The sequence below is a fragment of the Scedosporium apiospermum genome (assembly GCF_000732125.1).
Source record: "Scedosporium apiospermum strain IHEM 14462 chromosome Unknown SEQ_SAPIO_0143, whole genome shotgun sequence".
Lineage (NCBI taxonomy): Eukaryota > Fungi > Ascomycota > Sordariomycetes > Microascales > Microascaceae > Scedosporium > Scedosporium apiospermum.
In genome coordinates this window covers 1,683,777-1,709,786 of record NW_015971844.1, presented here as the reverse complement: position 1 = coordinate 1,709,786, position 26,010 = coordinate 1,683,777, and the positions used below count along the sequence as shown (strand labels likewise).

The following is a 26,010-nucleotide window of genomic DNA, read 5'->3' as shown; positions in this document are numbered from 1 at the left end:
AAACAGCTAATCCATTTGGGGATCTTCAAGTTATCAACACAAAGTAGAAACCCAGCTGCGCCTCAGCCAGTCGTCAAGTAGCCTGTGGTTGCCCTCAAGCTGCCTTGAAGTCGCGTGAGTGCTTGGATTCAACACGTAGTGTGCTGCGTCAGACCTACAATGATTCAATTCACCCTTACCAAAGATGGCACCTCCAACAAACCAGGAGCTCAATGATAAACGTGAGGAGCACTGCGTAGCCATCACACCCGAAGAAAGTATTACCGCGTTGGGGGAACAACCCGGATTAAGCGCAGCCTTCGCCCGAATGAATGGCAGACACAAAGGGGATATTTGCATGTTCCACTGTTTAATACAGAGCGCATTCTGAACGAGGGAGCATGTCTCAAGTTTCTTACCGAGAAAACCAACATCCCATTGCCGAAGCTTTATGTCTGCTTTAAGGATGATGGCGCCGCTTGCTTGGTGACCGAGTATGTCGAAAGGACCGCGATGAACGACCTGGACGAAGAAAAGAAGACCGTCGCCAAAGAGCTAGAGCTTCATCTAGAGACTCTCAAGAAGCTGACATCTGACACTTGGGGAGGGCCGGGTGGCATGGCAATCCTCTCTCCAGGCTTTAATCAAGACTCCGTACTTAGCCTCAGCGAACCCGAACCAGATCGCTAAATCATAGTTAGATGCTCCCACCATACCGCGTTTTGCGTACGTCGAGGGGCGGAACCTGGAAAGTGCGAAACCGAGACAAGCGCGACCTCGTCTTCTGCCATAACGATCTCTCGGCTAGCAACGCCATTGTCGACGCTGATAGTCTCAAGATCAAGGCCATTATCGACTGGGAGTATGCGGGCTTTTATCTACCTGAGTTGGAGGCCCCATTTTATCGGAGACCCGGCCCATCCTTTGCACTAGAAGGCGAGGTGGATGATGTAGACATGCTTCTAAAGATGATCTCCCAGGAGAGTGAAATCTAGACAATGCCCCTCGTGAGATTTCTGGGAAGCTTGCCCCTTTTGAGACGTTTCCCTCGCGTCCACTGTCCATCCAGCTGTCCATAATAGCGACCTTGGCAACGATCTAAGTTAGGGCGAGTCGACCCCGCCCCGTGATGGTTGTTGTCTGGCAAATCTTCTCACAACGATGTTCCCCCTCTCTCGTACTCTAAAGCAAGAACAGAATATCTGTATCTATCTATATGTATGTGGTATTGAATAAACAGCACGTACTTCGTAATGAAGATAGAATCCAAACACCAATGGTGATTCCAAAAAGAACTCTCGGGCTGTCTTTAAAGGAATAAACGAGAGATTTCCTTCGGGGAAAACGGGCACACACGAAGCATCACTTCGGCAGGAAACCGCTCGTCAACAACCACGGCCACTATTTGCCCGTCCCTTGAAATGAACGCCCATGCCCAGGCTTTTATGCCTCCTGCATACATCAATGGATACTTTTTCACACAAGATACTTCCGCGGTCAAAACATTGAGTCATCGCGACGGTTCTGATCCGCGATCGGTCATTCTTCGCCCTTTGAGAGCCTATTTTCCTTAACCCCGTAAACTCCGCTGGATCATGTCCAAGCGACCAGTGACTTATTTCAACCGAACACGGACAGCTGCCTGTGTCGTGTGCCCTACGGAAATCGAAAAGAGCAGGAGAATCACCATGAGATGAGCTACGTTTCTCCTCCTTAATAAAGAAATCTTCAATTGGTCCTTACAATGCGGCCTCAGCTCTTCCGCTCCCCCGTCATTCGGGTCGCAAATGGCACCTTCTTCCGGCGACATCCCAACGCCCTCGCGTCGGCCGCAAACCCACCTCTCTTCTCTAACCTCAACTTCGAGCTGCCCTCCTTCTCTGACTCGCCCCAAAACTGGTGTGTCGTCGGTCCTTCTCTCTCGGGAAAAACGACCTTCCTCCATATCCTGCGCGGACGTCTTCTCTGCGACCCTCCAACGGCTAGATCCTACCCTTACCTATCCAGCGATGCCGTGCCTCATGACCTAAGGACCCCCGATCGCGCCATCGCCTACGTTGGCTTCGATGGCGAGCGCAACGGGGGCGGTCTCACCGATGGTGTCACTACATCCGCCTACCTCTCCGCACGCTACGAGTCTCTCCGTGAGTCCACCGACTTCTCACTGCGGGACTATCTCCTAGGCAACACCGAGCTTAACCCCTTATCCAAGAACACTCTTAGTCCCGAAATGTCTAAACTCCTTGACCGTGCTGTTACGGATCTACGCCTTTCACAGCTACTGGATCTTCCCGTGGCCTTTCTCAGTAACGGCCAAGGCCGCCGCGCGCGCATTGCTAGGGCCTTGCTGACAACCCCCGAGGTTCTTCTCCTCGATGAGCCATTCATGGGGCTTGACCCACCGACTGTGCGTTCTCTCGACCCGCTATTGGAGTCCCTTGCGAATCAGGCAAATCCGCGTCTCGTACTTAGCGCGAGGCCCCAGGATCCTCTACCTGACTGGATCTCGCATGTCGTTTATCTAAAGGGCGACTGCGAGATCGAAGCTATGGGACCTAAAACCGAGGTGTTGTATGGGCACAAAGAGTATACTAAAGGAGTATGGACTGGTGGCTTACGGAATGACGCCGAGGTGCCTACGACGGGCGGACCGGCTGCATCTAACTCTTCCTCGAACACCCCAGACAGCAATAGAGACGTGCTCGTGGAAATGGACGGGTGTCAGGTCAAGTACGGGGACAAGATTGTCCTCGGAAACTGGTCAGAATCTACACCGACAGGCGCCAAATCCGGCTTACAGTGGAAAGTGAGAAGGGGCGACAGATGGGCCGTCTTCGGGCCCAACGGCTCCGGAAAAACAACTCTCGTCTCATTACTGTGTTCCGATCACCCTCAAACCTATTCACTCCCCATAAAACTGTTCGGAAGAAGTCGGCTCCCCGAACCGGGCTCCGCACAACCCGTCCTCACCTTCTGGGACATTCAATCTCGAGTCGGCCATTCGAGCCCCGAGGTCCACCAGCATATGCCCCGCAGCCTGACCGTGCGGCAAGTCGTCGAAAACGCCTGGGCAGACACTTTCAAGAGTCGGCCTAAGCTCGACGGTGACGCTTCGTCTAAAGTAGAGGCGGCTTTGCGCTGGTTCGCACCCGACTTACACCCGTCATACCACCTAGCAACCGAACCTACGCGAGACCTCTCCTGGGCGGACGAATATCTCCTAGGCGAGCTCTCGTTCAGCGCTCAGCGCGTGGCGCTCTTCATCAGGGCCATGGTTAAGAGTCCTGATATCGTCGTTCTCGACGAGGCCCTTAGTGGCATGGATGAAGCTGTCAGAGACAAGTGCATCCTCTTCCTCTCTTCGGGAGAAGAGAAGATCATTCGAGACGGAAATGTCGTCGACAGCGAGGTTAAGAAGGCTGGAAATGTTAAGATTACTGGACTTTCTAATGATCAGGCCCTCGTTTGTATTAGCCACATCAAGGAGGAAGTCCCCGACTGCGTGAGGGAGTGGGTGTGTTTGCCCGAGGCCAACTCGGGGCTACCTGCGCGCTTTGGTAGGCTTGAGAAGCCGCTCAGGGGCGACAACAAGGGATGGTTGGATATATGGAACCTCAGCGAAAACTAGACTGAGGTGGGTCTAATAAAAATATCCAGATTTCCTCGCTCTGCTTCTGTTAGAGGAGGGTTCGATGTCCGTAAAGAGTTATGCGTGTATTAGATAGAGATATACTCATTAATCGCATATAGAGATACCCGCCATGCATATTTCATTTCCGGAATAGACAGTGCGAATATCGAGCACTGGGCACCAAGGCTAGCCAATAAGCGCTGCAGTGCAACGTCCATACGCATGCCTGCAGCCTACGCATTAGAGCTACGTGCTTGGCTCCCAAGCTCTCCTCCACGTCAAACCTGATCAACTTCACATCCACATCCAACCCACCATTCTATCCCAAACAGCCATTGAAACGAACTCATCGCCTTCTCTATACGCATTCCCCCATATTAATCATCTTGAGATATAAACAGTCGCGAGAAACCTTCAATATGGTAAGCTAACTCTCCAACTAGCTGGCCCACGCCTGCTCTCTCCCCCTCCCCATCTCGCATTAGCACTACAAAGAAAATGAAATAAAGGCGGCACAAACGCTGACTCTATACTCCCAAACCAAGTCGATGCGAATCACCCCCGCCAGCGCCCCCGCAACAAGCTTCACCCACACCACCAAATCCACCTCCGCCCCCTCAGCCCCCGGCCTCCACGACACCCTCCGCGCGGGCGTCGGCCCCTCCAGCGCTCCCACTTCCACCGACGCCCCGGCCCCCGTCGACTCGGCCCACCCCCTCGAAGCGCGCCTCAAGAACTGGGACGCCACGCAGGAGGCTCTCCGCATGGAGACGCTGCGTCGGATGTTCGGCATGGCGGAGCCCATCCGCCAGGGCATGGAGCTCAAGATCGTCAGGGATACGACGTGGAGGCCCGCCGTTTTGGGAGCTGCGGGACCGGGTGTGCATGAGGATATTTTGAGGGGAAGGGATGAGAGCGTTACTTGGGAGGATGTGTTTACTGGGGAGGAGAGTAGGCCTGTTGCTGGGTTCCATGATGAGATGGAGAAGAAGTTGAAGATGTAAATGTTGAGGAAGGACTGGGAGAGAGAACAATGATGGTAGAAAGTGGATGGATCTGGGGACTTTGTATCATAGACCTATTATTGATAACAACTTAGAGGACACTGGATCCCCTTTACTCGAAACCTTCGCGTGATACTACACTCGGCCTTGTACGTACACAACTCTTACGCTTGATATTCCTGCTGCGTTGGAGAATAGCAAACTATCTCAGGTTGCTAGCGTGTATTTCAAAGCCCTCTATACACCTATAGACGACAAGAGGTAAGCCCTATAACCGTTGCTCCCTTAACCAACAGAAAACAAAAATTCTCGCTCATGTCATAGGTGCAAAAGGGGGATGGAATAAAATGGACGAGAGGAACAAGAAAGAAGAAACAACTAGACAATACATATTGTGATATCCTCGAGTCAAGGACGCCAATTCCGCTCATACCTTCGATACCTTCCTTCTCTGGCCATGCCATTCCGAATTTCATTGCAAACAAGAAAGGGAAATGACAAGAAAGCAGATATGAACAACAACATGATATAAAACACACGTAGACACAGAGAATAACAAGAAAAGGGGAGCACAATCCACCCTCAAATAATCACGGGTAATAAAGCTCTCATGTTAACAACCTCATGCGCCAATCCCTTGAAAATCCGCTTCAGAAACAAAGCTCAAAAAACCATTGACCCCTTGTGGTCATGTGCCTTCAACAAAAATCAGCTTGACTTTGTGAGTGCTGGTATGTACTGGAGCTTAGGTTGGATGCTCAAGAGGATCCTGAATGCTCCCGGAATTAGAGGGGGGAAAATAACAGATGTAAAAGAGTGTCATCAAGTTGGTGTTGTCTCTCAATCTATAGAGGAATGACAGAAAAGATGAGGTCCAAGTATCGCGGAGTCATCGTCTGACTTTCAAGAGGATCGTGGTCTAAGAGTCGTAAGCCGTCACGATTCGTATGTCATAAAGAGACGGATGCATGAATCCCCCCATTAGAGTCCTTCGATGGCCATAGCGACCATGCTCTCGGCGCTATATCGGAGGGAGGGGTATATATCCGTCGCAGGGTAGAACTGGGCATGGGACCGTTCATAATATGACACAGCACCGGCTTCCGCTGTCCTGGCTCCTGGAATCCCGGCCGCCTTTTCCTGAGCCCTTGGGTTCGTCTTCCTCGACAATCTCCTGAGGGCGAACGGACATGTGGACGACGTTGCTGGTCTCAGCGCTAAATTTATACTCTAGAGAAAAGAAAGGAGACACAGGTGTCAGTTCTCCATTTAAAAAAGGGAAGGGGAACGGTTAATTCCCGAGGGAGACGGCGCTGGCGATATGTAGTGCGGATGTGAGGATATACTTACGATTTAGCTGATCTTTGTCGGCCAAAAGCTTTCCGAAGTGAATCAACCGGATAAGAGTCGGGCTGGAAGGTTTCGGCTCCCACTCCTCACGCCATTCCCTCAATATTAACTCCTTGAGAGTGTACACACTGATACTAAAGGGATCCTTGTGACCCGACTCGGTGGTGCCGGGGATGTGGACGTTCCTCTTCGTGAGATATTTCTCGTCAATCTTGTAGGGATGCTTCTTTCCCGACGTCACCAGCAAGGTTATGACGCAGACGGGGCCCTCGTCCTTCGATGCGACCGGGATGGCCTTGGTTGCGTCCTCGTTCGTCGCCGCCTCAATAGCAGTGCCAGAGTAGTCGTGCTTAGCGGGCGGCGATGGCGCCGTCGTCTCTTGGGAAATTACCAAAGAGTCTTCTTGTTGGGCCGGAGCAGGGACGGCCTCGGGAGGACTGGGGGTTGTTGTATCGGTGGCAGCTGCGAGGGTATGCGCATTGCTATCTGAAGCCTCGACACTTTGTCCTGTGACGTCGGGCTGATTGGAGGGAGAGCCGGATGGCAGGTCGGGGTTCGCCATCTTTGAGGTGGTGGTGGATTGTTCAGGGATATCAGTCTTGGGGCGATCCGACAAATCCGTCATCGCGCAGATGGTTGGTCAATAAGGAGGTGAAGGAAAAGGAAAAAGAAGACGGCGGGGAAATAAAAGAGAGGATGAAGATTCGCCCGTCGCGAGAGGGAAAAAAAAAGAATGCGAGGTGGAATTAGGAGAAAGGGGTGTGTGGTTTGGCGTCAAGGGGAAGGCGCTATGGCAGGCTCGAAATGAAGTCAAGAGCAGCAATCGATCGATGGCGATGATGGATAACTGGAACCTTATGGGGCAATGGGCCAGTCAGATGAGGAATAGACGAGATGTACAAGTACTGAAGCCGAGTACCTGGAGCAGCTCGATTCGAAAAAAAAAAGAAGGTGCGAATGGACCGCTAAAGCATCAAATGCTCCGCTTCTCAGGCCAGAAGGGTTTCCGTCTCCTGCTCAACGAGATGAGGCAAGCAACGCAAAAAATTATAGAAATTGAGAATGTACGAGGGAAATATGCAGGGAACAGGAAAGGATCGATGTTGCAAAGGTCAAGATGGATTGGGGAAGGGCTTTAGTGGTCGACGAAGTATACTTCGTAGGAAACCAAGGGGGCGTTCTGGTGGTGCAACGGAGCCGCCGCTAATTCGATCGTACTGTAGTGGCCGGCTTGTGGATCCGGGGACGAGGGAAGGAGGAGGGGAGGGGGCGTTACATGAAGCAAGCAATCATTGATCGCTCGCGTCTTATGATTGTAGTGCAGTACTTGGTACTTTGTACTTGGTTTGGTCCAATGCCAGTTTGCCATTATTGATCCATCATCAGCACAGGGCGGGCTCTATGCCACCCGATCAAGGTTAACAAATCGAGAGTTTAAACAACATTGAAACCTTTGCTGTGTTTGTGGGACCGCATAGCCTAGGTGGGCTCAAGATAAATACTTGTACACGTTTCTCACTTATCACTTTCATCATCCTTTATCCTCCAGTTGTACATGGGACATGGGGCGTATGAACGGGTTTGTCATGCCTTGAAAGTTCATGTTGACGGCCATCATCAGTTGACACCAGGGACAACTGCCATCAAATACCTGGTTGATAAGAGAGTGGGCAGGCAATTCTGTACATAACCTACAACTTCGTACATGGACATCAACGATGTATTACAAGTAGTTTCCCTCATAAAATGCCAACCGATGAACCATTGAAACCTTCATCGCATGGCAAGGTTGACCGGAGCCACTTTCACTGTGATCTGACTGATGTGAGTTACTGTTACATTAAATCAATCAGAACCAGCTTCGGTACCCGATTGGGCTGCCAAACGATGATATTAGGTTCAGGAGCATCGGTAACCTAGCCTGTAAGTGTCATCATTGATCATTAAGATATTTAATCCATCATCAATTAATCGAGCGCGTTCCGGTCAATTGGAGTCTAGGGATTTCCTGCGGGCCCTATATCTGCCCTGCTTGTACATTAGGAAAGGCTATCCGGGTGAAGGAAGCTCAGATGATGGATCATGGGTGTTCCAGAACAAGAAAAAGGAAACAAAACATTTTTCAAGAAATTCGCAAAAAGAACGAAAAATCCAGAGATCCTGCGGCGACATGACTCTGACGAGGCAATGCACGAGTACGTTGCCTAGATAGAACCCGGCCGTACATAAAGCTGTTAGTTCGATCTCGACTTGTCTCAAGATGTTTGAGGACCACAAGATGTGGATATTATAGCAGATGATATGGGTCCCCGCGGATCAGAGAAACAGGGGACTGATCATCAATGGAAGGCAAATTGAAAATGCCCGCTAGGCTGCCCAATTGACATCAATGCGTTCTAGAATGGCGGAACCTTTTCCTCTGCATCTGTCGATCGGGTTGGGCTCTCTTAACGTTAACGCCTCTCCCCTTTCCCGCACGGCGCACACCCGTAATAAAGCACTGCAGAACTTGCAGCCGTATTTTCCGATGATGGCTTTCGTGTCAAACTCGGTGACCCACCCACACCCACCCTTCCAAGGCGATCTCATTCTCAAACGCCTAAGTCGGGAAGTATGGTCGGGGAGATCCGCCACATTTACACTACGAAGTACTTTCTTGTGTAGTGGGCCTGACGTATGATATCAAGCGGACATCAAGGGGAATTATATTAGTTGCTCGCTGTTGATCACGTTATTATTTATTTCTTTTTATGATGCTTCTCACCTCCATGACCTTTTCGTCCAAGGCTGGATACGGTCGTCATTGGCGGACTTAGCGGATCGAGGTAAGTGCGCTCCTCCAACCTAGTCCGGGCGACCTAGGGCCAACTCTAAGCACTTCCGTCACTTCCGGAGCCATGCTTCGTAGCTTAGATGATGGGAGTTTCGGCTGGTGAGGAATTTGGCCACCCATCCGAACTTGCCCGACGCCATGGCTATGCCCTGCAACGCCAAACCCCGTTTTCTCTGCCGTTGATGTGTTCCCCAATGCCGGAAGTCCAGGGAGACCGCGTAGCGCAGAAAGGTGTGACGGGAAACACTCTGAATCAGGATTCAGCATCAAATACGGGACGGGTCCGAGCAACCTTGACCGCAGCGTCACACGTAGAAGAAGAGAACAAATGAGTGGCCAATGACATGAAACAATTGATTCCTGCCAAACCACCGCAAAGCCTCTATAAGAACTGTCGAGTGCGGATTCTATTGATCAATGGAATGAGGGTGGTCGTCGGATTCGAATTCGAATTCGAAAATCCTGGCGGCCAGCTGCCGTTATTGGGGAGGACGGGACAAATCAATTAATCAATTAACATTAAAATATTTTTAATCAGGGCTGAGGAGGATTATGTGATAAGCTATGGGTACTTTCGGTTGCGAAATTAGAGGCCCAAAATATCTCATCAATGTCTAGTCCTTCCGCAGAGAGGCCCCCAATGCATCGTGCCAGCACGCTCTTAGCGTTAGGTACTAGTCGCCAACCAGCCTCTTCTGTTCCGCGCACCACAACTTCAACCCCGAAGGGACGGGCTGTGATACGCGAGAGTCCCTCTGCCTTCGGTGTGGCTGGGTCGGGGGTCGAAAGTGTCTTGGATCTCAAGGCAGACAGCTTCTCAAACACTCTCTTCCCATAGCATGGCCGTCCAAATCCTCTCGGACCTCCATCTGGAGGCTCCAAAAGCCTACGACATCTTCGAGATCGTACCAAGAGCGCCCTATCTTGCGCTTCTCGGCGATATCGGCAACACAGCATCACATAAAGATGACTACCTCGCCTTCCTCATCCGACAGCTCAAGCAATTCCGCGCTGTATTGCTCGTCCCCGGGAATCATGAACCCTATCACTCTAACTGGCCCGAAACGCTTGCCATCCTCCGCGCGTTCGAGCAGGATGTCCGCAAGGACCCGTTGTTAGGGGAATTTGTCCTTCTCGACCGCACAGCCTTTCGTCTACCCGGCACAAACATCACTATCCTCGGTTGTAGCCTTTTCTCTGCTATCCCTCCTGAGGCCGAGATGGCTGTTAGCTTCGGCCTTAATGACTTTTTCCAAATCCTAGACTGGGATACTGGCGCGCATACTGAGGCACACAAGCAAGAACTTGCATGGCTTAACGAGCAAGTGGCTGCCCTTAAAGGACGCGACATCATGATCTTCACACATTGGAGTCCGTCGAGAGACGTACGTGCAGTTGATCCTAGGCATGCGAATAGCCCTATTATAAGCGCCTTCTCAACTGAATTGTCAGGAGAAGAATGCTTTAGGAGCGATAGGGTTAAGCTCTGGGCCTTTGGCCATACGCACTACAACTGTGACTTCATGGTCGAGCGGGACACGGCAGCGCCGCCCCTGAGGCTCTTGGCAAACCAGAGAGGGTACTATTTTGCCCAGGCTGAGGGATACGATGGGGAGAAGACGGTTTCAATTTAGCTGAAGAATGGTCAGCACCGTCAAGCCGAGCCGGTTACTCTCTGACCCGCAAGTTGCGCTGCTGCAGACTCTCCATGGACTTGAGGGGTGGTTCATCTTGCGAAGCAGATATTTTATATTAATTGCTAAAGGGAATCTAGCTACTGCGATATTTGAAGAGCTCTCTTTAACTCCACTGTCCATGGGCGAACTGGCTTTCGCCCTTCCCTTAATTCTCCATAAAACGTCCTAAACGGCTCCGGAAGTTCGCTGACGTCTAAGAATCCGTCATCGTCGACATATTCCTCGATATATGCAACCATAGACAATCCGAACGTACCCGCGCGTGTCCCCGCATCCCGTGCATATATTCGCATCAGGGCCTCCAGCAAGACATGTGACTTGGGAGCAACAACTTTGTCTCCACCCTCCTTGAAAAAGCCCGATCCCCGACCCGGTCGCCAGGGCGGGAGAACTGTATCGTCGGAGGCAAGAACGAAATGCGGGGGGAGCTTCGACTTCTTGGGGAATAGAAGCGAACCGTCTAGCGGTGGGAGGTACCAGAGGACATCAGCTTGCGGATACAGCCTAACCGTGACTTCCGAGTCCTCGACGTGGACATAGACAGCTGGAACTGGTGTACACCGATCTGACGAGCTGGACGGGCAGAGTTTATCATCTGGACACGGGGAAAGGCTCTCAAGTTGGGATAGGGCTTTCAAGCCAGCCCCGAGACGATCGTCTGGGACGATGAAATCAATCGACTTGGAGCTTGTTAGCATAAAACCGTCCCGTCATTTTTACTAGAGGGTTTACCTACGCCGACGATAGACCGGAACGCCATGAAGTATCAGGAGGTAGTGACCCCAAAGGACCCAGGGAATCTGGGCCCAGTTGAGATTTTGCGCAATCGACGCGACAAAGGATTCTGACAGGCTTGTCATATTTTCTCTTTGTATTCTCGGCACGGGATGGGTCGTATTAGAGGGTAGGCGATCGATTTTTTTTTTCTTTTTTTTTTTTTTTTTTTTTTTTTTTTTTGGTTTGTGAATGAGAGATCAGATTGTTTGCGGGTGGGAGATCTGGTACGGAATGTTTGGAAGATACCTGGAATGAGGCTTCCTTACAGCGGTGTCCGAGTCCCATATCATCATCGATGCATAGATCCCCATTACTTGACAAAGCCCACTAACTGGTCTATAGAGTTATATTTAGACGGCCGTCCTGGCCAAGCTAACATTGAAATCTCTGATCTCCAACAAACATTCGAAAATGGCCACCAGTTTCCCCAAGTTTGGCGCTCTGCCGCCAATGCTTCAAGACCAGATTTGGGACGAGGCGCTCGCCGTGCCGACCGTCTTCTCTGTGATTAGCGCGCACCCAACCTCCGATGGAGTCAACACATATCAGCCGCCCCTCAACGTGGCCTTCGTTGGGCCAAAACCATATCTTGTAGGTCTGTCCTGTCAGGTGGCTCGCAGCAGGCTTGACCGGACCTATGGAGGCCCCGTCCACCTCCGAAATGACCGAGCAGGAACCTCTGGTGTCTACTGGGTCAAATTCGACTCGGCGGTCATTTACATCGGCTGCTCTGCCCGCACGGCAGCGGTTCTGGGGAGTTTCAGCGAGTATGACTTGTCGAGATTCAAGCACGTCGCTATCGCGTGGTCCGGGTTCCAGGACCTAGCCAGAGCGTGCCAGCGTTTCGCGACGTCATGTCCGGCTCTACGCACCATCATCATCCAAATGCGCAAGAGCTATTACGGCGCGGATGACGGCTCAACCTTGGACCCGGAAACGGCCGCCCACTACGCGGCCATTGCTACGGATAACTGCCCTGAGTTGGAATGCGGGGCACTGGATGATTTGCCCTTCCGAGGGCTTCTTCCCAAGTACTTTGGTGATTCCCCACCTCGATTGGTAGTCGTTGACCCTGAATCCTACTAAGCGATCGTGACGGCGCTCTTCTGATTTTGATGAAACATCGTACACCATCTCTGCGCCAGGTCAGGGCTGTTGGTCGTTGGTCGTGCCACCCATGGTCTGTCTCTCCGCCTCGATTCAATATAACGTTAAGGGCTGGCTTTAAGTCTTCCGCGGGTGACTCCATAGCTTACCAAAAATGAATATGTTATATGCCATCACCTTGTCTCTAATAATGCCTCCTCATATCCATCATGATAACCACCTCGCTTCGGTCTCAATTCCCCAATGGTGACCGCCTGGCACCTGTGAAAGTAGACTCGCTCATTGTATTATCATCGCCCCGTCCCGTCCTCATGATTCTATTGCACAATTAAATTACAAGGTCCCACACAATCAAAAACATACACAGTCCGCTCGCCGCGAAAAACGTGTACCTGGCCGCGCTGGGACGTTGGGTTGCTTTCTTGAGCTCTTTGTTGCCTCCTCCTACGTTGTCTACCATGTTGTCGGAGTCGGCGACGAGCTGTTCGATATGGGCGGATTGAACGGCTAGATTGTTTACCAGGACGGTCTGGAGCTCCGCGATTTCTACGAGTGATTGTTCCGCAGTTCTGTGGTTTATCAAGTTAGTCGCCTCGTGTTCTCTCCAGCAGTTGTAAATTGTGATCTTTGGTTTCGGGGTGGTGGAAGAAACGCACCTGACTTTGTCCAGCGTCATTTGGTAGTGTGTCATCATGTCCTGGTTGCCCTTCTCAAACATTTGCACCTGCTCCTCTGTCAGGCTCGAGTCCGGCGCGAAGGACTCGTATTGTGGAGACGTAAAGTCGGAGGAGCTACTGGATGCCTTGACGGCAGCCTTCTCCTGGGGAGCGGTATACCCTGGTAGGGGGATGCTGGCGTTGGCTAAGACGCTGCGGTTCCTCTCCATTTCCCTCGTTAACCTCGCCTCCATCATGGACTGTTGGGTCGCACAGCACAACTCCAACCTCTTTCTTAAAAACCAGAGAATCCCATCCCTGTGTATTCCAATGTCCCGTGCCCTCGACTCTGCCGCCTCGTGCTCGTCCGTCTTCTTCCCCCCCGCTGCCCACGAACCCAAAGCTCCCAGCGCGCTCCCATACTTTTTCCGTATCGCCGCTTCTTCATCATGCCGTCGTTTGCTCTCGGCGTCGTCTAAGATGCGTATACTCGCATTGAGCTCGCGTATTATTTGCTTGGCATTGGCGTCGATTTCTTCTCGGTCCCTATCGGTAAGATATCTTTGGGCCTGGCCCATCCGTAGATGTGTCTTTCGGGGCTGAGCGGTGGATAGGTACGCTTGGCGGACGTCTTTAAGTTCGTTGTGGAGATTGGAGATGTGCGAGTTCTGTGATGAGGACGCCTGTCAGTATATGCCGACCGAAGGAATCGCCACATTTCACGTACTATCCTGTAGGCCTCTTTCAGGAACTCCTCGAGGTGATCGAGCTCCGGCCTCCGCTGGATGGGCGGAGCTTTGTGGGCTTGCAACAGCTCATTAAACGATGCTGACAAGTCCATTGCCCCCGAGAACTGCGTGCGATAGCTTGGACGCTGAAATGAAAAAGGATTTCCTGGAGTTTCTCTCGGGTTCTGTTGGCTGGTGTGGCCCTGGTGTCTATTCTTGCGATTTTTTTTGCGGTGTCGTGTGGTTGAAGTTGCCAGATGTTCAAGCTAGTGTATTATTGCGGCATACCAACATGTGGAAGCTTGACCGCGCTGTGATGTGGTGAAGGATCAATGGATAAAATGTTAGTGCACAGGCCCACCTCACAGATGACTTGGCATCTTCGAAGGCTCTGAAGCTAAACGTCATTCGTCAAAGCTGCAAACGAGGATAGAGTCAACGCTTAAAGGAATATTTTATCTCCGCCGGGGGCTTCAAAAGTAAGGATGATATATGGCTCTGGCGTAGCTTTTCCGCTTGTTCTGATCTTTTCGGCCAATTGTGGTTATAATTGTACTATGACCCGGATCTACCTAATCATCATGCAATCCAGCCCAGCATCGCATCTTCTATCACAAGGGATGAATTGGGGCCACCATCCTAGCCTACGACGTATCTACGATTGAATGATGCACAGGGCCGGCCACGATGGTGAAGCTTGGTAAAAAGAAAGAGTATCTCTATAGGACTCGTGCCATGCAAACGATCAGAGACGTGACACGGGTTCCAAACCCGTTTCCCTCCATCCGTCAAGTCGTAACACTAAACATATAATACAATTTCAAGCCTCATCATAAGGTTGGGATTGCGTATTCTGTAGGCTCCCTCTGCGTTTCCCAAGCAAGCCAATCCGACCGGGTCGTCCTAGAAGAGGCAAGTCAGCACTTGTGATAATGCAAGCGATGCAGTCGAGTCGTTGATCGGAAAACTTACGGAAGCAATCCCATAGAATTTATCTTCCATACACCCACTCCAAGAGCAAATATCTGCATTGCGACGTATACCAGTTTGATGGGGACTATCTGGGAGCGGTTGGTTTCGGATTCGAAGCGTGCAAAGGCCTGGTTCGTCGAGACGAGTCCCATGATGGGGTTCTTGAAGGCCATCCACACCATCATGATGCTGAAAATTTGTAGCGAATTTCCGGACATGTACATCATAATCGCGGTCATGGGCAATGACTTTACAGGCGCGAGGGCCACTTCCCACGCCTTCTTGACCTTGAGCGTGTCCATCTCGGCGGGGGTCTGGGGCTGTCGCTGGTGGGTCTTGGCATCTTTCGATGACTTCTCTTTCTGTATTTGAGCAAAGCAAGAAAGTCAGCACTTTAATTCTTATCGCATCTGGTTATTTTGAAGGGCTAGGGGGGTTGCTTGCCTTGGATGACTTGTTGTGAGAAGGGAAGCCTGGAGGGTCAACGATTCCGGACGACGCATGCTTCGGTAGCGGAGGATTGTTCAGGTCGGCAATCCATCCGGGGAGCTGCGCCTTATTCTGCCACATTATGTGAAGTGTAATTTCGCGACGTAAATATTTTTGGGTGTCGATGATTCGAAGGGTGCAGAGATCGAGGCCGGAAAGGGCTGGCGTTTTCGCATTGAAGCTCTCTGGGAGCTCCGCAGCCTGCGCTTGATTCTTGTGGTGCGGTGACGATTTGAAAGGTCAATGTTATTTGACCCACTCTTAGTAATACTGCCAATGCCCGAGTCTGGAACATTTGAACCGTCCGCTTGGGGGCAACAACTGAATGAAGTCAGGGGCCAGTTCAACCACACTCCCTTTGGCATCTCGAGTCTGTCCATCATATATTGAGCAACTGCATCCCATCCAAAAATTTTCCTGGGGAGTTCATGCTTTGAGTTGAGTATATACTAAAAGCTGAGCAAGAGTGAGCTGCTGGAGATACGCGCGGTTGCTTCGGGGGAAATTTCTTGTCGGTACATGCCGTCGCGCCGCTGCACTCGCATTCCCTCACAGCACTGTCTATATTTCGATATCTCACAATTCTCTCTCAATTGGGCACACAATCCTCGCGTGTATTCTTGGTTTTAGCCACGGTCGTTGGAAGGGGTGAGAGCCAACTTACACGGCGCAACAATCTTTCGAAACTGGTGACCTCCATCCTCGCGGTTATTCCAGGAATCAGGGGCTACGTACATCCCACCACGAGTCTCTGCACCCTCGATTTACTGCCACACACCCGCCGGACTACTTCATCGCCCAGACCTTGAATTACCGTTTAAGGGAACTGCACCATGTCGAGTTCTCAGGGAGGCGACTCGAAGCTATTTGCTCGAGTAAGTTCATCGCCCCTCATTTTCTTCATGTCTCCTGAGTCGCCCTTGCGGCCACCCATCATGATCTTCCTCCTCCATCCAGCCTCATTTCCCCTTGCCTCGCACTATTTTGTATCTGGGGGAACCATCGCTTTCCACGCTGGACTGCGATGACACATCAAATGTTCTGTTGCATTTGCTCTCTACTTGTTGTTCCACATTCGACGAAGCCTACCGTAGTCTGTTTCTGCTTCCCTCTCTGCTTCTGATATTCACCATGTTCCCCCTGTACATGCCTCCACCTTCTTTCTATTCCTCTTCGAGACTAAGAAATTCGCAGGGCAAAGTAGCGGAGCTGCGCCTTGAGCTAAATTCTGGGGGGAAGAAGGACAAGAGTTATTCGACAAAGAAGATTGCTTTGAAGAAGATCGTGGCCAACATGACTATGAGCAACAATGACATGGTTGCCCTCTTTCCCGACATTATTGGCTGCATGCACATACAAAGCCTGGAGATAAAAAAGATGTAAGTGACAGCGCGCGTGACGGAGGACTAAACATATGCATGACTCGATAGTGCGATGCTAATGGCGGACTGAAAGGTGCTTCCTTTACCTTGTCAACTACTCGAGGATGCGCCCTGAGATTGCCGTCAAGGCGATTCCCGTTCTCGAACAGGTATGTCTGCATCTATCCTACTCCCAGGCGTTCTCTCGAGTACCCCCTCCTAACAGTTGTCTAGGACATGGCCGACCCGAGCCCTCTGGTTCGAGCTCTAGCGCTCCGTACCATGTCGTACGTGCATGTCAAAGAATTCGTCCATGCCACAGTTCCTCAAGTCAGGCAGCTGTTGAGAGACAACGACCCGTATGTTCGAAAGACAGCGGCCTTCTGTGTCGCCAAGCTGTACGATCATGACAAACACATGGTAGAGAAATCGGACCTGATCGACAAGTTGAACTCGCTGCTCCGAGATGACAACCCGACCGTGGTTGCCAGCGCGCTCGCCTCGCTCATGGATATATGGGAGAGAAGTGAGGCCATCAAGCTTACCATTGATTATAACAATGCCTCGAAGATGGTAGCTATCCTTCCCGACTGCTCTGAGTACGTTCAGCTGCTCCTCCTCCTGTCCCCACTCCTGTCCCCACCCCCGCATCACTTTTGCTGCCGCCGCCGCCGCCGACAAGGCGGTCTTAAAATCCCGCTAACACGCTACATATAGATGGGGTCAAACGTACATCCTGGAGGCGCTCATGACTTATGTACCCCAGGAGTCCTCGGAAGCGTCGCTATTGGCCGAGCGCATATCCCCGCGACTTTCGCATTCAAACTCGTCGGTTGTGCTGACCTGCATACGCGTGATCCTGTACTTGATGAACTACATCTCGGATCAGAAGCAAATAGCGGCGCTCTGCAGAAAACTGTCGCCACCGCTCGTCACTCTGCTGGCGAAAGGACCAGAAGTGCAGTATCTTGCGCTCCGGAATGCTTTACTCATCTTGCAGAGACGCCCGGAGGTGTTGCGCAATGACATCCGTGTTTTCTTCTGCAAATACAACGACCCCATTTACGTCAAGGTCACGAAGCTCGAGTTGATATTCATGCTGGCCAACGAGAACAACATTGAAGAAGTGCTAACCGAACTGCGGGAATATGCAACAGAGATTGACGTGCACTTTGTCAGGAAAGCTGTCCGGGCGATTGGAAAGTTAGCCATCAAGATAGAGCCTGCAGCAACACGATGCATAAACCTCCTGCTTGAACTGGTGGCGACAAAAGTCACATATATCGTGCAGGAAGCGACGGTGGTGATTCGCAACATTTTCCGAAAGTATCCGAATCAATATGAGTCAATTATCGGCACGCTATGCGAAAACCTCGACTCTCTCGACGAACCCGAGGCCAAGGCAGCCATGGTGTGGGTGATTGGCCAGTACGCCGACCGCATCGAAAATTCGGATGCCCTTCTCGAGGATTTCCTTTACTCGTTTGCCGAGGAGCCGGTCGAGGTCCAATTAGCGTTGCTCACGGCGACCGTCAAGCTCTTCATCCAACGACCGACGAGGGGCCAGGAGCTCGTGCCCAAGGTTCTAAAGTGGGCGACGGAAGAGACGGACAACCCGGATCTACGAGATCGAGCCTACATGTACTGGCGCCTACTCTCCACGGACATGAACGCAGCCAGACAGATTATAATGGGAGAGAAGCCACCGATTACGGCGGAGTCGGAAAGGCTCGACCCGCAGACCCTCGAGGAGATGTGTTTGAACGTCGGGACCCTGGCGACGGTCTATCTAAAGCCAGTGCAAACCGTTTTCCGCTCAGCGCGGCCGCGGAAGCTGCAGGATTCGCCTTGCCTGCAGAGGGACTCCTTAGTGGCGCCCGGAGACGGACAAAAGACCCTCAGCATGTTCGGAAAAGGAGGACAGCCGTCTGACATCGACCTCCGGAATAGACCGGCGGCGGCGGCAATACCTTCCAATGGCGGAGCTGCGTCGTCGTCCAGCGGCTTTAACGATGCCGACGCATACTTTGCCAGCATCGGTCCGCAGCAGATGGCAGCCATGAGGATTGACCAAGGTGACGTATTCGGAGGAGGGGGAAATGGGCAAGAGAGTGGGTACGTAGTGAGTGCACATGCACCTCAGCATGTGCTGCAGCCGGCGCAGGGCCAAGGCAGCAACGGTGATCTTCTAGTTCTGTAAGGAGAATAGGAGGAAACCGAGGGACGCCGGGCCTTTGTGGACTCGTGCCATCTACATAGAAAGAAACGTGATGTCCGATTTCACAGCATTGACCAACCTTGGTGGTTCGAGGCGACAGGGAACTCAACCCGAGAGGGAGCGTGGATTGACAAGTGGGTAAAGGAGTTGGAAGTTGGAATTAGGGGGGAGCGGGCCGCTTGGGGGGGGGGGGGGGGGGGACAAGGAGCTGCACATACTAGTACTGTACACTTCACTGCGCTACGATCAGTTGAGCCAATGGTTCGACCAACCGCGCAAATCACGGGGCTCTAACGATAGGCATCGCTAGCGTAATTTTTTAGCTGAATGGGATCAATCAATGTCAGTGCTTTCTCTTGATTATGACCTGTATCGACTTAGCGAAGCTGCAAGGGTTTATCGAAAGGGACCGAAAGGGGGTGTCGCTCGAGATTCCAGAACGTGTGCTCAGCGACAGGCGGTTACAATTGCAGGATTTGAAAGCTCATGTCCCTTCCAATTACAGAGGTATCCCGCGTGCTTTTTTGGGGGTGGAGGGAAAAATGCAGAAGTCAGCCGATGAAGGGTCAAGGAACATTGAAGGGAGCACGGAGCTCTTCATAAAATGGCTAAAATTATGGCTTCATCGAGCGATACTTGGAAACCGGGCGATTGTACTCGTAAGCGCAAGTATATCTCGTGTACTCGGTCAAGTACAGCGTGGTATTTTGGGAGTTGGGTGGTGTATTTTGTCATCAATAGTGGTAATAGTGGTGGCAGGAGCAGACGATGTCAAACGGACGGAGATGACGCTCACAGGAAAGGCAGGAGCGAGGAAGCACATGCAACTGGGAAGGGATCCGGCTCCGGGCGCAGTTCAAAAGGTACGTAAAAGCCCCGCCTCTGCCAGTTTTAGTTGCGGCTTGCGTTGGGACGGAAGCCGCGCTCCAGTAGTTTCACTTCGCATCCGACTTCGTACATAACCTACATATTTCAACCACGTTTGGTGCCACACACGGCAAAAACCCATTTGACTCATTTGAACTCTAGAACACATTGTCCGTGGCGGGAAGGTGTGGTTGCAGTTTTACACCAATTTGCTTGATCCCAGTTGATCCAGCAAAACCAATCCATTTGCAAACGTTTTTCTTCCCGAGTTGTCCTGGTGCTTCCTTCTTGCATGACGGGACGAGCTCAAAACCCCCTCCACTGCTTCAGAAAAAATCCCAGCTTCCATTTGATTTCCTCTTCTCCAAAGTGTTTCGAAGAACGACCGACGAAGAAACACCATCATCTTTTTTTCTTCTTTTCCCCTACATAATACACATATCACCATGGCTTCGACGACCAACTTCACAGCGGACATTGTCCCGCAAGCTCCGGAGGATCCGCTCTTCGGCCTCATGAGGGCGTACAGGGCTGACGAGTCCACAGACAAGGTCGACTTGGTAAGCTCTCCTCTCCCAAGCTCACCGCTTCTCCCATCCCGTCGCCCAACAGCTCAAGATCATTTTTTCTTTTCCTTTTTGCAGTTTCTCTTTCTCCAGCTCGACTGACAAGCTATTTTCTCTGTTATCTAGGGTATCGGCGCCTACAGAGATGATAATGCGAAGCCCTGGATTCTTCCTGTTGTTCACAAGGTAAGAGAGCTCCTTGTTGCTCCTTTACTACTCTTGCAGCTCCCCGTGCCCCCTTTTTTCCTTGGTTTTATTCCCTCTCCTCCTGCCCGAAGCTGCACAACCCCTATACCCTGCTCCTCTGCCATGGCCTCTAGTGATGGGAATCCATTTTCCTATGGATTCCTAGCTCTACCTCCTTTTCCTCCTGGTCGTGTTTGCGGTCTCATGCTCTGCCGAGGAGTCAGAACGGATCCGCATGTCACCTGCGGAAACTGAAGCTCGGTAGCTTTTCTTGCATGGCCATTTTACCCCACTATTGCGACCAATTTTGAACTACGGAGCAAAAAAAAAAGCCCCACCTTCATAGAATCCGTTGCAGCACATTTGCAGAGATGCACTGTGCCCCTCCCCCCACTATTTCCATCGATGTTCCAATGTCCTTCGTCCATCTATCCCAACCAAGCCTGCACTAAAATTTTTACCCCAGCTCCTTAGCTGCTTGCGTCTCCTGCTTCTCTTCTGCTTCCCAGAGAGCTTGCTAACAAGTCAATTCAATCCCCCAGGCTGATGAGATCCTTCGCAATGACCCCGACTTGAACCACGAATATGCCCCGATCGCGGGTATTGCCTCCTTTACCAGCAAGGCCGCGGAGCTGATTCTTGGTGCCGACAACCCAGCCCTCAAGGAGAAGCGCGTGGCTTCGATCCAGTCCGTCTCCGGTACCGGCGCTCTGCACCTTGGTGCTCTCTTCCTCTCCAAGTACTTCAACGGCAACAGGACCGTGTACCTGTCTAATCCCACTTGGGCCAATCACGGCCAGATCTTTAAAAATGTCGGCATTCCCAATGCGCAATACCCCTACTTCTCCAAGGAGACCAAGGGTCTAGACTTTGCCGCAATGAAGGGAGCCCTAGCCGCCGCCCCGGAGAGGTCGATTATTGTTCTCCACGTCTGCGCACACAACCCCACCGGTGTTGATCCCACCCCCGAGCAATGGAAGGAGCTTGCGGTAATCATCAGGGAGAAGAATCATTTCCCCTTCTTCGACTGCGCCTATCAAGGCTTTGCCTCTGGTGATTTGGCTCGCGATGCCTGGGCCGTCCGATACTTTGCCGAGCAAGGTTTTGAGCTCGCTCTTGCTCAGAGTTTTGCCAAGAACTTTGGTCTCTACGGCGAGCGAGCTGGATGCTTCCACTTCGTGACGAGCCCTGCTAGCGATGCCTCTGATGCTATTTCGAGGATTGGCTCTCAGCTCACCCTCCTCCAGCGAGCCGAAATCTCCAACCCCCCAATCTATGGTGCTCGTATCGCCAGCATCGTCCTTAACGACCCCGCTCTTTTCGCCGAGTGGGAGGACAACCTCCGCACCATGTCCGGTCGCATCATCAGCATGCGAAAGGCCCTGCGCGCGAAGCTCGAGGAGCTCGGCACGCCCGGTACCTGGAACCACATCACGGATCAGATCGGCATGTTCAGTTTCACAGGCCTTTCTCAGGCGCAGGCCCTCCAGATCCGTGAGGAGTCTCACGTCTACATGACCGGAAACGGCCGCATTAGCATGGCTGGCCTAAATACCCGCAACATCGACTACGTGGCCAAGGCCATTGACAAGGTTGTGAGAGATGCTGCTGCTAAGCTTTGAACATGAGAAAATGGAAACCAAAAAAGAACCCCCCAAAAATTATACAGGAGATGGGTGATGGTGGTCGAGGTGAGGAGATGAAGCTCTCTACTCTTTTTACGAACGAGCCTGGTTGAAGATGACGACGGGCATATACACCGCAGACGATTTCCGGTTATGGTTATGGATAGAGGACGGGTTAGTGTTCCCGTAACGCTCACATAGAGAGCGCGCATTCTAAGACCAGGTAGAAAATAACAAAACAAATGCACATGTGAACCTTCCTTCGCGTCACTCTCCAAGGTTGTTTGTTACGTGCGTAGTTGAGCAATCGTGTCAACTTTGTTAAGCTTATCCCCGTGCCTCAGTCCGGTGTGCAATCCGAGGGCAGAAATGTGATAAGCAGACTCTCGCACCTTCTTTGAGAATACACCGTACGATGTCAAACCATAGATGGACCGTGCAAGGTAACCAACGCCTGGGGGACAGGGAAGGGGGCTTATCTCTCAGTCGAAGCGTCCAGTTTCGCCGACGCGGGAATGCGGGAACTAGCGTAGACTTTCGAAAGGCTTATCAGACTCGTTGGGGGAGGGGTTAGGATTGCTTTTTTGGGGGGCGCGCGAAAGCTTGATTTTGAGGGACGCATAGAGGTGAAGAAGAGTAAGACTGGCTATGTCTCGGGGAGTTGCTCGATGAGAGACTCATTCAAATTGCTGTTTCGAAGTGAGGATGCGTTATAAAGGCAAAGAGAACAAAGGAAAGAAGGGGAAAAAAAAGTTGCAAGCTGCCCCATGGCGATTACTTTATTCTTATCTTTTATTTCTTATCACTGGCAGGCGCAAACATGTCAACCCTAGAGCATCCTCCATTGACACTCGTGCGCACCTGTAAAGATGTAACTGGCCCGAGGATCTTGACAGTCGGAGATAAGGTGCGGACCCGGTGAACGAGAATTGAAGATGTCGGCATCGGGCTTTAGGTCTTTATTACACGACCTGGGCTGTCGGGAGGCCAGTGGGGCCACAAAGCCGTGGTTGCAGGTCTCGTATGTATGTCGGGGACTTGTTAGAGACGAGTCTTGCCATGTTCCAGGGCAACGGAGAGCTAAGACGTGAGCCTGTTGCATCGTGAATAAAATGACAGATGGGGTAAAACCAGGCCAAAACCTCCCGAGTCCCACTGTGACTGGGGCAGCTGATGTATGTCCTAGTCGTTGATGTAGACTAGCGCAGTGTTGTGATCTGCGAAAATATGAGTCTCAAGAGATGGGATGCGCACAAAGTAAGAGTCGTGATGCCCTCAGAAATTATCCGTCTGACATGACACGACGGAATCGGCTTTCGTTCATCGTCTAGAAACACGGGGGAGGACGTGGCACAAGGCAGGCACCGCGTCACCAGGTCCTTGGGAATGGACTCGAAAGGCTTATTATATCCCAAGAACGAAAAAAGAGAACAAGGAATGGACAGAAGCAGAAGAACATCATGCCAGGCACGCACAAGGATCCGCAAGTTGGGTTGGCCCCATGGTCTGCCTTCGCTCTTTTCTCGTGCTCAGATCGGCTCCGACGTGGCCCGCCCTCAGGCGCATCAGTCATGCTCAGTGCGCTGTGAGGCTGATCCATCATGTTGACGTCGGCGAACCGGCACCGACTTCGCCGACTTCTCCCCTCCCCCTTGCCCCTTGCCACCACTACGAAGGAGCGCTACGGGTTGACGTTGACGTAGCCGGCTTCCCCAGCCGACTTGTTCCTTCCCCCACCCCCTGTCAAATAAAAAGAAAAAAAAAATTGAGAAGGAAGAGATTGAACCAGCAGACCGGTTCGCGGGCGATGTTCCCAATGTTCTTTTTTCGTTGTTGGTTGCCCTGCAATAGGCGGAGACTTTCACGTTTAGTACTTGTATATCGTTGCGAAATCACCGACACCTACAATTATTATCTCCGATCCCGTTCGCGCTCGAAACCGGTTGTGTAGGTGATGTGTGACTCGGAGCAATTCTTCTCCACTGCAGCTCGTAAACTTCGCATTGGGAGACCTAGGCGACATCACCTTTCGACATATAAAGCTTCATTTCCTTGGAATCTATTCCTGGATGGAGCTAACGTCCCAACGATCAAACTCGCCCCGAGAGTTCTAAGAGAACCTTGAATTCAAATCTTACCGGCGATAAACAACGGCGCTATGGTAACTAGCCGCACTTTGAAACTCTCCGACCATACTTTATAACGACTTATCCCACGATATAAGTTGCGAGGTTGACAATTCGAGAGCACCCCCCGTCCCACAACAAGCACAACCTCCTTTTCACATCATGTCATCACCCAATGGAGCGCCTTCGGGCGGCGCACCCACCATGGTACGTTGAATCTCAAGAGAAAGGAAAAAACCTCACATCCCTTCTAACCTAGATTTCACCATCTAGCCACAGGGTCCGCCATACCTACCAAACGCCGCAATCCTAGGTGGAGTGCCAACACCATCCATCGACGACCCGATATGCGGCGTTCTCCTCGCCCTCTTCATCGCAGCCGCCGTGTTCAACATGGCCGTTCTCCAAATCAATCTCCGCCGAGAGCACAAGTTCATCATGTCCGGCCTCCTCTTCGGTTTCTGCATGGCTCGCATCGTAACCCTGATCATGAGGATAGTCTGGGCGAGTCGGCAAACCAACGTTCGCATTGCCATCGCTTCCAACATCTTCAACCAGGCTGGCGTGCTTTTGCTGTTCATCGTCAATCTTATTTTCGCCCAGAGGCTTGTCAGGGCGTACCATCCTAAATTCGGCTGGCACAAGATCCCCACCATGTTCTTCCGTTTCTTCTACTTTAGTGTCATCGCTCTGCTCATCATGGTCATTACCGCGACGGTTAGGAGCTTCTACACCCTCAACAAGAACATCCTCCTCATCTGCCGCGACATCCAACTGTTTTCCGGTACCTATCTCGCTGTTCTCGCTTTCCTACCTATTCCCATCGTCCTGTTGGCCTGGGCATGGCCCCGCAAGAATAGGATCGACAAGTTTGGCGAGGGCCGCTTCAGGTCAAAGGTCAGGCTGGTGCTATTTACCTCGACCCTCCTCGCTTTTGGTGCAGGCTTCCGTATTGGCGGCTCCTACGACCTAAGGCCGCGGAATAACCCAGGCTGGTACCACCACCGGGCGGCGTACTACTGCGTCAACTTCGTCATCGAGCTCATCGTCGTGTACACCTACGCCCTCCTACGCTTCGACAAGCGATTCCACATTCCCAACGGTAGCTCGGCTCCGGGCCACTACACTAACGGCGTCCCCGCAAGCAAGGAATCGGGTGGGCTGGATGATCGCATTAACAGCGAGGCAGATGCGTTTGGTGGCGGAAGCGACGAGGATACGGCCGTATTTAGTCGGGATAATGAGGAGGCTAATGAGCGGAAGTGGGATAATAGGGCTCTGGCGGACCTGGAGAAGCAGGACCAGGGTCGACCGATTTCATCTTGAGTTTTGTGGGGAGAGGAGGATTGTAATGTTTTTCGATGAATATTGACGGCGAGAGTATGGTTATTGTCCTGGGAAACATAGAGCGCTGTACTTTATGCATGGTTTTTTTTTTTCTCCTCTCTCTTCTCGCGTCTTGATGTATTAGCGGTATACCCCAACTCGTAGGGAACGAGTTCTTTAGGAGAATACATAGAAGGGATTCTCCTATGCTTTCACATTTAGATGAATAGGGTTGAGTCGAGTGGTGGTAATATGAAGGATTTCCCAACGCCTCTGGCAGCTTTACGCTGTTCTTTGGCGGGATTAAAACAGGATTTTGTACCTCTGCTACTTTCCCGCGGGGATTAGTGTATTTCTCAAAAAAAAAAAAAGGGTCTTCCAATTTAACGGCTCACGTTGACGTGATGTCAGTTTGGACTTGGAGATATGGATGTCGACCCTGTGAGCCCCCAGATGGCTTGCCAGCTGTCAACAACCGCGAGACCTACCAAAATGCGACTGAACCAGCACGT

The 26,010-nt window shown here is 51.7% G+C and overlaps 7 protein-coding genes and 3 pseudogenes across 7 annotated transcripts; 8 read left to right on the top strand and 2 right to left on the bottom strand.

Annotated features, from left to right (window-relative positions):
• Positions 1 to 184: 184 nt before the first annotated feature.
• Positions 185 to 974, top strand: SAPIO_CDS9772 (uncharacterized protein; the record flags this gene model as incomplete). Its single annotated transcript, XM_016791083.1, has 3 exons — positions 185 to 257; positions 359 to 633; positions 681 to 974. The coding sequence occupies 3 exons, from the start codon at positions 185 to 187 to the stop codon at positions 972 to 974; spliced, it is 642 nt and encodes a 213-aa protein (XP_016639593.1).
• A 749-nt stretch (positions 975 to 1,723) lies between these two features.
• SAPIO_CDS9771 lies at positions 1,724 to 3,607 on the top strand (annotated as a pseudogene; the record flags this gene model as incomplete).
• Positions 3,608 to 4,029: 422 nt separating this feature from the next.
• Positions 4,030 to 4,614, top strand: SAPIO_CDS9770 (uncharacterized protein; the record flags this gene model as incomplete). Its single annotated transcript, XM_016791082.1, has 2 exons — positions 4,030 to 4,032; positions 4,156 to 4,614. The coding sequence occupies 2 exons, from the start codon at positions 4,030 to 4,032 to the stop codon at positions 4,612 to 4,614; spliced, it is 462 nt and encodes a 153-aa protein (XP_016639592.1).
• Positions 4,615 to 5,692: 1,078 nt separating this feature from the next.
• Positions 5,693 to 6,589, bottom strand: SAPIO_CDS9769 (Uncharacterized protein; the record flags this gene model as incomplete). The annotated part of the gene is made up of 2 exons (XM_016791081.1): positions 5,693 to 5,844; positions 5,965 to 6,589. 2 exons carry the CDS (start codon positions 6,587 to 6,589, stop codon positions 5,693 to 5,695), a joined length of 777 nt encoding a protein of 258 aa, XP_016639591.1.
• Positions 6,590 to 9,636: 3,047 nt separating this feature from the next.
• Positions 9,637 to 10,431, top strand: SAPIO_CDS9768 (annotated as a pseudogene; the record flags this gene model as incomplete).
• A 1,251-nt stretch (positions 10,432 to 11,682) lies between these two features.
• On the top strand, positions 11,683 to 12,357 carry SAPIO_CDS9767 (annotated as a pseudogene; the record flags this gene model as incomplete).
• Positions 12,358 to 12,585: 228 nt separating this feature from the next.
• On the bottom strand, positions 12,586 to 15,036 carry SAPIO_CDS9766 (uncharacterized protein; the record flags this gene model as incomplete). The annotated part of the gene is made up of 5 exons (XM_016791080.1): positions 12,586 to 12,632; positions 12,742 to 12,947; positions 13,035 to 13,702; positions 13,762 to 13,908; positions 14,806 to 15,036. 5 exons carry the CDS (start codon positions 15,034 to 15,036, stop codon positions 12,586 to 12,588), a joined length of 1,299 nt encoding a protein of 432 aa, XP_016639590.1.
• Positions 15,037 to 16,354: 1,318 nt separating this feature from the next.
• On the top strand, positions 16,355 to 18,784 carry SAPIO_CDS9765 (uncharacterized protein; the record flags this gene model as incomplete). The annotated part of the gene is made up of 4 exons (XM_016791079.1): positions 16,355 to 16,602; positions 16,679 to 16,754; positions 16,819 to 17,183; positions 17,302 to 18,784. The coding sequence occupies 4 exons, from the start codon at positions 16,355 to 16,357 to the stop codon at positions 18,782 to 18,784; spliced, it is 2,172 nt and encodes a 723-aa protein (XP_016639589.1).
• Positions 18,785 to 20,115: 1,331 nt separating this feature from the next.
• On the top strand, positions 20,116 to 22,043 carry SAPIO_CDS9764 (Cysteine transaminase; the record flags this gene model as incomplete). The annotated part of the gene is made up of 3 exons (XM_016791078.1): positions 20,116 to 20,229; positions 20,362 to 20,421; positions 20,964 to 22,043. The coding sequence occupies 3 exons, from the start codon at positions 20,116 to 20,118 to the stop codon at positions 22,041 to 22,043; spliced, it is 1,254 nt and encodes a 417-aa protein (XP_016639588.1).
• A 2,291-nt stretch (positions 22,044 to 24,334) lies between these two features.
• On the top strand, positions 24,335 to 25,498 carry SAPIO_CDS9763 (Uncharacterized protein; the record flags this gene model as incomplete). The annotated part of the gene is made up of 2 exons (XM_016791077.1): positions 24,335 to 24,379; positions 24,446 to 25,498. 2 exons carry the CDS (start codon positions 24,335 to 24,337, stop codon positions 25,496 to 25,498), a joined length of 1,098 nt encoding a protein of 365 aa, XP_016639587.1.
• Between the last annotated feature and the right edge of the window lie 512 nt (positions 25,499 to 26,010).